Source organism: Oryzias melastigma, linkage group LG24 (assembly GCF_002922805.2).
Source record: "Oryzias melastigma strain HK-1 linkage group LG24, ASM292280v2, whole genome shotgun sequence".
In the NCBI taxonomy this organism is placed as follows: domain Eukaryota; kingdom Metazoa; phylum Chordata; class Actinopteri; order Beloniformes; family Adrianichthyidae; genus Oryzias; species Oryzias melastigma.
Genome location: NC_050535.1, coordinates 11,086,736 through 11,100,081, shown reverse-complemented (window position 1 = coordinate 11,100,081; position 13,346 = coordinate 11,086,736). Strand labels below are relative to the sequence as shown.

The following is a 13,346-nucleotide window of genomic DNA, read 5'->3' as shown; positions in this document are numbered from 1 at the left end:
AGTGTAGCATAACATTAGCGGAATAAGCATACAATTAAATGAAACGAAAGTCACAAAAACGACAACAAACAGCAAAACAACCACAACATTAAAGAAGTAACACAGATTTAAGGGCGGTCCACCAAACTGAAAAATATGATTTAATTTCGTTCTGCACATGTGCAGTGGATGTAGGTAGTGAAAGAATGAAAGGACTGATGTACATTCTAGCATCCCCTGCAATTCTCCCTTTTTAAAAAATATACATTTCCCCACTTTTTTAAAGATGTGATGTCTTAAAGCTCGTTGTTTAAATGAGCATCCTGAGGTTTATGTATAGGAATATCTTCAGTTCAGAGATGTTATTGGTGTTTTGCTTTAATAAATGGGCCTCAGTGAGGAAATATTTTGATTGTGTTTATATCTGCTAATAGCTTTTGAAATACTTTACACATGTTTTATTAAATATATATATAAAGCTTTAAAAAATACAAGCTTTTATTAAAATTTCTGTAGTTGGTTCAGATTACCTCACTGGATTTAAGACTCGTCTTAATGCCAGAAACAAATTAAGGAGAAAACCTGCACTATTCATTAAAGGCTTAATAAACTATTGTCTTTCATTTTAGTTAGCATATAGCTTAAATACTTCAAGTTTAAAGCCAATTATGGTTAAGATGTGTGTTTTACATCCAGTCGCCGCACGAACCGATTAGTCGACTAATCGAAAAAAATAATCGGAGATTAGTCGACTATTGAAATAATCGTTTGTGGCAGCCCTATTTCTAATAGCAATTTATTTGACTCAATGATTGAGTGATTTTTTTTTAAACAATGACAATAAGTCTATATTCTTCAACCAGACAATTGTGCAGATTTTACCCTCTATTAGTCACATCAAGCAGATGGGATCAGGTGACAGCTGTGAAACCTAAAAGGTCATTTGTGTATTTGGAAGTCAAATACAAAAAAATAAAAAATAAATGTTTTAACAGAAATAATCCTATCAGTTGTAAAACCTCTCTCATGTAAATAGTTGATTATCATGCAATACGAAAAAAAAAACTCTATATTTGTCTATTTGTGCAAAGGTGAATGTTTATGTTCTACTGTGATGGATTATAGAAAGAGAGTTTCCGGTCACACCCACACCGGGAACCCTGCCGATCATTCAACTGCGCCAGAGGTACATAAAAAAATTCAAGAAAGTCAAGTCAAACATGGAATTTTTGATTATTATGGCTTTGGCTCTCCTTCATTCTGTCCTTTTACTGTTAAATTTATTTGAACATGACATCATTGATTTGGAATCTAATTGGAAAAATCTATATACGTGCATGCAATTTTACACTTTATAATTGTACACATTTTACTCCAATCCCAGTGGTGTTTTAATTGTGATTATGCTGTTGTTTTCTAGGACATAGTTTCTGTAGAGCAGCAGGAGTTTATCAGAAATTTGCCTCAGAGTTGTGGGCAAACTGTTGGTGTGGATTAAGCCTGCCCCCATTTCCCATTATCCACTTGACTACACCCTGTTCTGCTAGTTTACAGCCACTCACACCCCCCACCCAACCATTGGAAGTGCAACAAAAATGTTGAGCAATTTTGGAGCTATCCAGATATACAGCTCTGAGCCAACTCAAAGGAGGAAGAGGAAAACAAAGATGTACATGGATCTATTTGTCTTAAAGTGGAAGCATCAGAACGGACCAGGACAGAGAGCTTGAGGACAGCAGATTGTTGCACCTATGTCATTGCTACAGGCTTTAAGTTCTAAAGGTCCTCCATCAAAAAAGTGTCACAAGGACATTTTAAAAACACCATAAGCACAATTTAAATCCAAAGAGCCACAACAAAAGGATAAAAGAGCAGCACGTGGCTCTTTAGCCTCAGGTTGTGGACCCCCCTGACTTAGTACTTCTTCTATTTTTTCTATAGTGACCCTAATACTTTATCGTAAACAAGCCTTTTTTTCCCAGATAGCAGATTAAAACTGTCTGGCTTCCTTGTACAGGCCACACCCTTTCAACCACATGAAGGAAATACTCAGATACATTTTGGCCATGCAGTTTGATTTTGAATTGGATAGGACAACACACAACAGACACTTCCCATAATATTAAAATGCTCAAATAGATTGATGATAAAAAAGAGGAATACAAAGTTTAAACAAGACTGGCTTGAATCTCAAACAGTTTAACACAAATAAAACAAACAGCATATAGCTGCCTGTTAAGCTGCCATTAAAAAAATGATTGCATCTGAGTTTTTGGTGCCAACCTGCTAAACCAGTTGAACAAAGTGCTATAATACGTTTAGAAAAGCTGAAGTGCAGTTTAAGATTCCCATTTCCTCAAGAGGAACCTCGTCCAAAGACGGAAAAAAACAGCAAAAGGTAAAGTAATCTTAACAAGATATCAAATGTAATTAAATCTGAATATTTGTGGCAAATGGTTTGTAAAAGTCCTCCATGCAGCAGCACAGAACTTTAATAAGGGTCGTTATGAAAAGATGAAAAAAACAGAAAAGAATTAGGGAAGCTAGGTGTTGGTTTAAGAACAGTATTCATGACCTTTAAATAAGTCTTATTTTCTGAAACCTTTAAGCTAACAATAACACATTCTTTTTTTTGTCATTTAAATATCTGTCTTATAGTTTTCACTTTCCGTTTCTTTGAAGAACCAAACTAAAAACTAATTAAAGAGTCATTTTGTTCAACAGGACGCAAGCTAAAAAAATGTAACTCCAAAAAACTTGAGATGATTTAACAGAACTAACTTAAAGGGTTAGTAATGGGGTTGTGGGTCATTTTCGGTGTTAACTGTATTTCGCCTTATATTTACCATTTCCAAATGTTTTGGCGTGTTTTGAGCAAGAAATATTGAAATAAAACGGCATTTTTGAGGCCAAATTTGGCAAACCTGTCTCTTCCGGGTCAAAAGCTCCGTTTTGGTCACGTGGTGTGTGTGACGTCAGAGGGGTCAATATAGCAAGATGGCTTCTCCTTTGCGTGACGGAGCTAACGATAGCAGCGATATTTCCAGGTCCACAATTCTGTGTTCAGACTCAGATTGTGGAAACATTTGTTCTGAAAGTGACGCTGATTCAGAGGCGCCGGGTGTTTGTGGTTTCAGGACTGTAAAGCCATATCAATTTGAGCTGGCAGCGCGGAAAGTAGGAGCTCACTATTTGGCAATGACGCTGAGAATGCCGATGAAACTGAAAGCTGTCCGTTTATCAGAGCCATGCTCGAAGCTGGAAGATGTGGAGCATCTTGTGAAGCTTTATTTACAGATCGGGACCTTTTGGCGACTCTAAATCAAATCATCAATGACGCTGACTATCAGGGTCGGTAATGCATAGTTTCATATGCAAAATAAAGAGCTTAGAGACATGTTTGCAGGACCGTCCGCCACTTTATCATTATTTATTTATTTATTCACTTATTTAATCACTTTATTCTCATACCCAGAAGTTCTTTCACCACCTTACTGCATGTCTCTGATATGCGCAGAAAAAAATGAGAATGTAAACAGTCCTCCGCCCCGTTCTCCACATGAATCGTCCCGTTTCAACACACAACAACAACATGGGATGCAGAGATCCCGCAAGCCACCATCAATGATTAATAAACTGCAAATCAAACAAAGAAACTTCCAAACATGTGCAATGCTTTAAACATTCGGTTTACCTGTTGAAATCAGAAGCTTTTATCAATTTAGTCGGTCTGGTTCTGCTCACAGTGTTCATTCACAATAGGCTCATTTCGATTGTAAATCTCGTAAATTTACGACTTTAAAAATCTTCTTTTTTTTTTTTGGTGGCCTTAATACTCCGTCGGACCATAACACCGATGTTTATAGAATTCAACTTTGCCGCAGCGCACACACATACATGTATCTGCAGACACCCCGGGTCCGCCTGCATTCTGCTGCTGGCGCTGTCTCACCCATGTGACGTCAACGCGTCACGTGACCCAAATCGAGCCGTTTCTGAAGCAGGGCGAAATGCGAGTGTGATTTGTCGTTTAATTTGTCAAATTTTACAAAAACCTGCGTTTGTCAACGGTAATTATTTGTTATTTTTGATACATTAGAACATATGGAATATATCTGGATACTTATTTTAGCTTTGTCCCAGGGCATTACTAACACTTTAAGAGTAAAATTAGCCCCTTCTTGCAAACACAGGTACAATTTTTTTTAACCATAGAAAATGTTGAGTCGTGATTTCCCATACTAGGATGTCTTCCTGAGTTCTGTTTCATCAGAGGAGGGACAAAGTCAAAGAGATAAAATCAATCAAGTGTATTAGGAGGTGAAAAGGCCGGGAGACCATTTCTCAGCAGCCATCCCACATGGCCTGCCTCACCACCACATGGTCTCACCCAAAACCCCTTTGTCTCTGGCTTTTGCTGGCTTGTGTGGGGTGGGGAGTGGGGTGTCACCAACACACACACTTAGGCCATGTCCACACGTAGGCGGGTATTTCTACAAACGCATATCTGCTGACCTCCGTTTTAGAAAAAGTGTTGCGTCCACACGTGATCGTTATAAAAATAATTCCATCCACACGTCCCCGCATACTTGCGCTCTTAGACGCTGTTATGAGCTTGCCAGAACAGTAGTTGACAGTGTTTCCATTAACTCTGAAATTTTGCAAATTGGAATTTTGATAATAAATTCTCCTAATGGAAACACCAACATTTCGAAAAAACTCGCATTTTTCAAAAAAAAGTTTATGCGCTTATTAGAGGAGGTGTTTTTTGGGGCGTATTGAAACAGACATTTTTCGCAAAACTGTTTTGGAAACACTTTTTTTCGAAATAGATGTGCCTCTTTGTGTGTCTGCCCTGAGCGCAACATACGGGCGGCAGGAGAGATCGAACAGCTTCACTGATTCATCTGCAGCTGCACTTCTGCAGCTTGGAGCCTGAAGATGCAGAACTCTCGTTTGAGGTGCAGGGACAGAAACTTAAATGGATCTCGTCGTGTTTTTAAACAGAAAAAGGTCCAGCAGCTTACTTTCTGGAATGGTTATTTATTTAAAAACCGCTGAACAGGTTTCTCACCTGAGACTGTCAATAGACTCTGCGCGGCACACGCTCTCCAGACAGAGCTGTGACGTCACCGCAATGCTCCTTTTTTAGTGAAAGAAGACTAGCAACAGCAGAAGGCTTACACTGGCTGCTGCTCCATCCACAGCCTGTAAAAGCTCAGCCCAGACAGAGTAGTTCTGGATCTCAATGATCAGCTTCTTGTTGTCCATGGTTATGACTGACAACGCTGTGCTGCAACACACTTTGAGTAACCCAAAAAATTACGTAATGTTAAGGACACTCTGAAACCGGCGAGTTCAGCAGAAAGTTTGTTTTATTTTGAAAATTTACTGGATGCACTTTAAATTTGCTCGCGTGTTTTCCGGTTTAAGTCGTGAATAGCCCCAACTTTACAGAAACTGATGACGATCAGCTGCGGCGCAGGTCGAAAATTGAACCAAACGAAAAGGATTCGCAGCGACGGAGAGGTCAGTCCGCAGACGCAGGACGTGAACGCCTGCAGTGGAAGTTTCTCTCGCACTTTTAATGTTACGAAAAGACTACGGCGCACGCGACTGAGCCGTGACGCTGGCGGTGTAAGCAAAGGGTAACTTCTGACCAGTGTAATTGATCTTAAGTTCACACCCCCACTCCCAGTTCCACTTCTTATCTCTCACTTTCTCCAGGTATTCGGAAAATAGAATTCTGAGTAAAACATGAAACCCACTTAATGATTATAAGCAGGCCTTAAAAAGGCAAAAAAGTAACTGTTAACAAGTAAAAACCAATAAAAAGCAGCATTTGAAAGGGTATAGAAGTCATATAGGACTAAAAACAGTACAAAAACATCTATGGAGATGTATAAAAAAAACTGGTGTGAAAATAAAATCATTCAAAAACAAGTTTGAAAAAAACCCAAAACAGATGTTAAAACTAAAAAAGACTACATTTGCCTTAATACCTTAAATTAGGATCTAAATAAGATCAAAATGACAAGTATTTTTTTTATATAAATTCAGGGGATTAATAAAGTACAAAGGATTGAATATTTCTAACATTAACAATAAATAGTCTCCACAGTTGTGGTGTCACTTTTGAACAAACTGGTTTTATTAAACCAGTTTTTTTAGTATGGTTTCTTACTAACAGGTACAGATTGCACATACTGTTTAGTAGTTTGTCCATTATTTTGCCTCTAAAATAAGTGATTATGTAATTTGCATTAAAGGGCCTATGTCATACTATTGTTAAGTCTTTCAGAGTAAACTATATCCATTTGTATGATATGTCATATTTAGTAAAGAGATTAAATGAAATGAGTTGTTTTTAATGGGATCTTTTCCAATAAGGGAACTAAGACTAGTCGATCTCACAGGCAAGATTCCCTACATTATTCCCTTGAAATACAGGTTTGATCTCTTTTTTGTTTTTTCCTTCTTTATGTCCCCATCCATTCATGCCAGCTCCCTATAGTGAAAGTATTTACTAAATATGCTGAACGTTTCACATTGTTTGCCACAACAGTTTCTAAAAAAAATATCAACTCCAGGTGCTTATTCTGTGTACTTTACGTCTCTGATTTTCAGGATGGCATCCTGGTTAGCTGTGACTGTTCTCCTTATGTTATCTTATCAAAAGTGTGCTCACACTGAGACTTTCTTCCTGAAGGTAAGGAAGAATGAGAAGTAATTTCTTTATAGTTTCCAGAATAACTTAGCAGTACGCAGAAGCTGTTTATCTCCAGTCTGATGTCTTTTTTTCCCCAATTTTTTTTAGGAAGGAAAAACTAATACATCCAACCTTGATCTAAGTAAGTGCATCTAAAAGGTTGATTTACTATACATATATAAAGTCCCACTATTTGTCACGCACCTAAGTGTGTGAAATTTGTTCTCCGCATTTGACCCATCCCCTGGGGGAGCGGTGAGCTGCAGACACAGCCGCGCTCGGGAACCATTTGGTGGTTTAACCCCCCAGTCCAACTCCTTCGTGCTGATTGTCAAGCAGGGAGGCACTGGGTCCCATTTTTAAAGTCTTTGGTATGACTCGGCCGGGATTTGAACCCACGACCTTCCAATCTCAGGGCAGACACTCTACTACAAGGCCACTGAGCTGGTATATATATAGTATTGTATATAGCTGATATATCTCTAATTTTTGCATACAAAGTCAGACATTACCTTGGTACTACTTTCTATACTCAAAAATCATATGTGATTATGGGATAGGAAGCTATATTTGGATTAGCATTGTTGAAATTCTTCAAGAAGTGTCTAATTAACCATCCTGAACAACCCTGGCCCTTAAGATTTGCCACCAGGTTTGTTTTCCATCCATCTGTCTAAGTTGCTGCTTAGCAAGATCAGATGATTCAGGGTAATAATTAATTCAACACATTTGATCCAAGTAAGTGGAAGAAAGCAGAGGAAGCTGGAAAACAAAAGCAAGGTTAAGATCTTAAGGACCAGGACTGGACAGATCAGATCTACTTAGTTAAATAGTTGTAATTGCTGCCACAAAAACACAGATGAGTCAATCCTGACTTCTGTATCAGAAATGGTCATGACACTAAAAGGAAAACAGAAATTGCCTACAATTTCAACTCAGCAAGAACGAAGAAAACTGAAATGCAGAAAGGGATTACAAATGAAAAAATGTTATTTTTAACCTATATCCGATGACCTGTGTTCATTTGTGGTTTTCTGCCACCAGGTCCCAATTTAGGAATCAGTTGGAGACCCCTTTGTGTAAATGAACAGCCTGGCTTTTCCAGTCCTGATGCAGAATCAACGTTGGTGTGGCCATGCTGTCAAAGTAATGTTGAAGAAAAATTGAACTACAGTATTAACCTGTACTGTCTAAAATAGATGACATTGTAATTTTATTGTGTTCTTCAACTTTAACTACTTTTCAAACTGTGTACTGCCCCATAACAAGCAGCTGTTGTAATATTAGACATCACAGCCAAATTTGATATATATTTATAGTGAAAATAAACCATAATTAAGCTGTTGTTTTTTTTTACCTACATTCTGGACTCTTTGAAACCAGAGTATTGTTGACTGAATGTGTCATAAATTGTTAAGGATATCAAAAAAAGTTCCACAAATATTTGACACCATCATTTCATTATTTTCCAAAATAGGTTCAATATTACTATTGGCTTGCAAATAACATAATCATCTTTAGCCTTCCAGACTTCACGAATATAAAAATGAGCACATTTTGGTCAATATTAATTTATTTTCTCTCTTGATAGGTTTTCCATCTCTGAGTAGCAGATATGAGGATAAATCTACGGCATTGGCTGCAGACACTTCTTGCTCCAAAGTGAGAGAAACAGCAAATGTGTGCTTGCAGAATGAAGCATGTGAAACTGTCCAAGAAAATCCTGTTCTGAAAGAAGTTCAGAGGCTGCTTGAACAGTCCAAGGTAACTTAACTTTACTATTTCAAGTGTGTTTTACTATGCAACAGTGGAGAAGAGGTAGAGCTGTCACAGGTTTGGTTCCATGTGTGTGCATTGGTGAAAGGGCTGTATAGCATATAGAACTTTAATAAAGCAAAAAAGGCTTAAATGAGTTTAGACCATTATGATCTTTATTTATTTATTTAGTAGTTTTAACTGTTCAGTTGGACTAAACAAATTTATATTTTGTGTATGATTCCACATGATTGAACAAACCCATATTTTCCTTTCCCAGTGCTTTTAAATGGGAATGTGTTAAAAATTGTGTTCAATATATGGGATTCAGACACTTTTTTTAAACTTCTGAGCTAAGAAAATACCTTTATGTTCTCTACTCCAACACCAGCGACCTTCATGTCTTCATTCACTGCATACCTTAATGTTCTGTCTTTGACATTTTTGCTCTCATCAAAATAATCTTTAATTAAAAACTTCTAAAGACATAGTTTAAAAATGTATTTAAATTAAATTATTTGAGGTAAATATTTATAACATGTTCATATAATAATAGTTTTGTTGTTTTGACAGTCCCTGAACAGTGTTGTTCTGCCAGCATTCTTGAAGAAACTCCGAACATTGACAGTCGACTTCTCTAAAGAAGTAACTGAGTCTCCACTCATTATTGAAGCCATTGTTGTGATCTTGAACAATGTTGCAGCTTCGGCGTTGCTCATAAATAAAGATTATATGGAGGTAGGTGAACATCATTCCTTAAATCCAAGCATCCACAATAACCTTTTTGCTTAATTTAACATTTTTTATTATTATTTCAGGACATCTTGTTCACCACAGATGTTCTCACCAGAGAAGAAGCAAAAGGGTCATGGATTTTTCTGAACAGGAATGACAAAATCATGAATAATAGAACACATAAAAGTAGCAACTCTTTACTCCTGCAGTCTCTTGAGTTATTAACCAGAAGCCTAACTGATAACCCTGTAAACATTTCCACTCCTCTGATTCTCCTGAGGAAAACTGCTTTCATCGAGGATTTCAGTGGTGACTTTGAGTCGTTTGTTAAGGTGGACATACCAGAGTCTGATAGAGGGTGGAAGACCTTAACTGTTTTAGTATTTTCCTCTATGGACAACGTTCTCCCTCCAAGAGATGAAGTTAACTCATCATTTAACTCAATCAATGGAAATGTTGCACTAATTCAGTCCAGTGGGGAAATCACTAATATCTCCATAAGATTTGAAGTTTTTGATGATACACTCCAAAATCCAAAATGTGTTTTTTGGAACTTTAATCTTCTTGACGGTCTTGGTGGATGGGATGATGACGGTTGCTTTGTGGTGCTTAGAGAAAATAAAGCTATAAGCTGCAGCTGCAACCATCTCACTTCTTTGTCAATCCTTATGTCTGCCTACAGCCCAAATTTGTTTGTGTTGGACCTCATCACCTATATAGGACTTGGCATATCTATAGGTTCTTTGGTCATCACTGTAATCATTGAAGCTATCATGCTAAATGACAAAAGCAACATATCATACATTCGGCACATCTCCTTGTTTAACAGTGCCTTGTCCCTTTTGATTGCAAACATTTGCTTTCTTTTAGGAGTTCAAATTTCTGAGGAAATGGAAAATACTAAAGCATGCATTGCAATTACATTTTTTACCCATTTTTTCTACCTTGCTATGTTCTTTTGGATGCTGGGTTCAGCTCTCCTCCTGCTTTACAGAACATTTGCAGTAGGTGATGATTTTAGTTTGGGTGTATGGATTGGTTTTAAATGCACTCTTGGTTATGGGGGACCGCTCATCATTGCAGCTATAACATATGCAGTAACTGCTCCTAAAGAAGAATATGTGCGAGGACACAATATCTGCTGGCTCAACTGGGAAGAATCTAAAGCTCTACTTGCATTTGTAATTCCTGTAATAGTGATAGTGTTTATTAATCTGATTATCCTAACAGTGGTATTATATAAAATGTTTAAAAGAAGAAAGACAAATAGCACCAACATGGTAGACTCAAACTCGGCAGTTGTTTTTACAAAAGCTGTGACTGTCCTAACATCACTATTTGGAATAAATTGGATTGTAGGAATTGGCACCATAGTTTTCCCAACCAACAAAGGCATTCACATCGCATCGACATTACTCTTCTCTCTACAGGTACTGAATCAGAATTGTTAAATAATCATTTGTACTTTATCCATATTCTTCATTAAATTGTGATATGTTTTTTAGGGGTGATTTTAATGGCTCTATTTTTGCCTTGCTTTTTAGGGAATTTTACTTTTGATATTTGGTTTATTACTGGATAAAAAGGTATGTATGTCTTATTTTTTTAATATTTTACAATGCTTGGTTGGGAAGATGACATGTCTGTTCAGACTGTTGGCAGATAGTACTTCATCTTGAGTCATAATGGCAATTGATGAAGCACTGACATCTTAAAAAAAAATCTTATCATATGAAAAAACTTTGCAAAATATGCAACTAAATAGGTCGTAATTCAAAGTATTATGCATTTTTAAGTGATAATTCAATTTGCAAATTCACCATGAAATTTGTAAATTCATTTTTCAATTCAATTTTCAATTCATCTATTCATCCATCTTCTTCCGCTTCATCCGGGACCAGGTCACGGGGGTAGCAGTATAAGCAAAGATCCCCAGACTTCCCTCTCCCCGGTCACTTCCTCCAGCTCTTCTGGGGGGAGCAGATTAATACTGAAATGTAAATTAGAAAATGAATTATAGTTTTGCAAGCCTGAATTGAATTTTGAATTGCAAATTGAAAAAATGCATTCTTAAATCTCAAATCTCCTCAATATAAGAAAGTTGAAATTGTATTTTCATTATGTTTTTTGTTTATTTTCCACTTGATTTTGAACAGAGTACTAACTATAAATAAACTACAATTTCAGGTGCGCCAAACATTGGTAGAATGTTGGAAAGGCGTAAGATTGATTTTCTTATTTAGTCTGTTAGCTCATAATTTTGTTGTGGTTTTTATTTTTGTTTTGTTTTTGCCCTATAGAGAATATGTAGAGCACGTGAAGAGGACTCACCCAAATTTGAGATGGATTTGAGTCAAAGAGGTATGTCAACGTTGGAAGTCACTTTCTAGAATTTAGCTAGTGATAAAATGACAAAATCTAGTGAGAAAATTGCTTTATTAAGAACTGAATTAATTAATTTATATTCTCTTTTTGACAGTTACTCAGACTGCATAATTTCGTCAAAAATACCAAACTGAACTTCTTTTTTTATTTTGTATTTTACTTGGTGTTAATTATCAACCTCTAAAAGTATGCCTATAAAGTGATTTTTCAATTTGGGAACATTGTAAAGAAGACAAATACACTAAATAAATTTATATTTTTGCATGGCAGATTTAAATAATCAATGATGAGGTGAACTTTGGTCTTTTGAGGAATATAAATGCATAAATATTAATTTTACATCCAATATCTAAAAATATGTACTTTTGGTGGCCCTTGCAACACCAAATGCATTTGATATTTAATAACGATCACACCTACTCTATACTTTTTTCAAAAAAAATAAATAGAAGACATTGGTGGTTTATTGTATTTTCCATATAATTATTATCTGTTTTTAATCAAATCGTGGCAAGTGGATTGGTATTCTCATTAGCAACTTATTTGTTACACACAATTTTTTTTTTTTACAAGATTCTGGTGAAAAAATTTGATATTTTGAAGCCTGGCTTTCAACATAAATCATGTTCTCCGATTTAACTTTTTTCATTTTCATTCAGTCGGGGTGGGATTATATAAGTTTGCTTCCTTCCACTCCCTTTCAAGCGATCTACTTGCGATTTATTAAGTGATATCCTATGTATTATGACCTGATTACTTGAAATAAACCATATCATTTATTCATTCATTGTTTTGATTTTCAGTTGTAACCTATATAAAAAAAATAAATAAATAAAACAACAACTAGTGATCTAAAATGTGATGGCATTTATTAGCTCCATATTAGCAAACCAAAGCACCAGGTTGCAGGTTTAGGGCCTACTCACAACACACCATTGGCTAAAAGCCAGAGTTGATCCTGTTGTCAGGATCCAGTCTCGTCTGCCCTGCAATCCAGCTCTAGGTTTACACCTGTCCGGGTGCCTTCATGATATCCTGACTATGTCACCTGGCTCTTCTCTGCCCGACCCAGCTGTGCCTGACCCAGCTCTGCCCGACCCAGCTCAGCTCGAACCTCCTCCGTCTGATGCAGTTCTGTTCGAACCTGCTCTGCCCGACACAGCTCTGACCGACCCAGCCTGCCAGACTCTGCCTGTCTGAATTCCTCTCCCTGTGGAACACATTTTTGTTCCTTCAATCTGAATTATGTGTGTTCGGCAGTTAAGCTACAGCCTTTCAAAAACCCGACACCTAAAGTATAAGTTTGATTATTTGGTTGATATGATTTCTCAGCATAGCATTGTCCCCATAGTGCAGGGGTCTTCAACCTGCGGCTCCAGAGCCACATGTGGCTCTTTTATCTCTCCATGGTGGCTCTCTGGCTGAAGAAAAATAAAATAGTAATTTTCAAAAATTTGGAGATGAGCTATTATTTTAGCAACTTGCAAACATTTTTGGCTAATTCGTTATTTACTGGGTTTTTAGGCTAATTTAGAGTTTAGCTTATATTTAAGCAGCAGGCTAACAATATTGACTAATTTAGTTTTCTGAGAAATTTTATGCTAATTTGGGGTTTAGCTAATAATTTGGCAAAATGCTGATGTTTTCGGCTAATTTGTTATCTTCTGAAGTTTTTAGGGTAATTTCGAGTTTAGCCTTTATTTTAGCAACATGCTAACATTTTGGCTGATTTAATGTACTGAGTAATTTTATTCTAATTTAGAGTCCAGCTAATAATTAAGCA

The 13,346-nt window shown here is 36.7% G+C and overlaps 1 protein-coding gene and 1 long non-coding RNA gene across 2 annotated transcripts; both read left to right on the top strand.

Annotated features, from left to right (window-relative positions):
• The first annotated feature begins 6,175 nt into the window (after positions 1-6,175).
• Positions 6,176-9,944, top strand: LOC118598199 (adhesion G protein-coupled receptor F5-like). Its single transcript, XM_036210659.1, has 7 exons — positions 6,176-6,688; positions 6,797-6,830; positions 7,733-7,834; positions 8,280-8,452; positions 9,017-9,181; positions 9,262-9,869; positions 9,917-9,944. The coding sequence occupies exons 1-7, from the start codon at positions 6,512-6,514 to the stop codon at positions 9,942-9,944; spliced, it is 1,287 nt and encodes a 428-aa protein (XP_036066552.1). The 5' UTR covers positions 6,176-6,511.
• A 75-nt stretch (positions 9,945-10,019) lies between these two features.
• Positions 10,020-11,634, top strand: LOC118598148. The gene is made up of 3 exons (XR_004947258.1): positions 10,020-10,608; positions 10,723-10,764; positions 11,366-11,634. It is a non-coding gene; the product is annotated as an uncharacterized LOC118598148 (long non-coding RNA).
• Positions 11,635-13,346: the final 1,712 nt, after the last annotated feature.

Bases quoted from the DNA above. Each gene is read 5' to 3' on its own strand.
- LOC118598199 (XM_036210659.1), top strand. From the start codon at position 6,512: ATGCTGAACGTTTCACATTGTTTGCCACAACAGTTTCTAAAAAAAATA. The intron at 6,831-7,732 runs GTAAGTGCATCT...TTCTGCCACCAG, and splicing joins TACATCCAACCTTGATCTAA to GTCCCAATTTAGGAATCAGT. The intron at 7,835-8,279 runs GTAATGTTGAAG...CTCTCTTGATAG, and splicing joins GGTGTGGCCATGCTGTCAAA to GTTTTCCATCTCTGAGTAGC.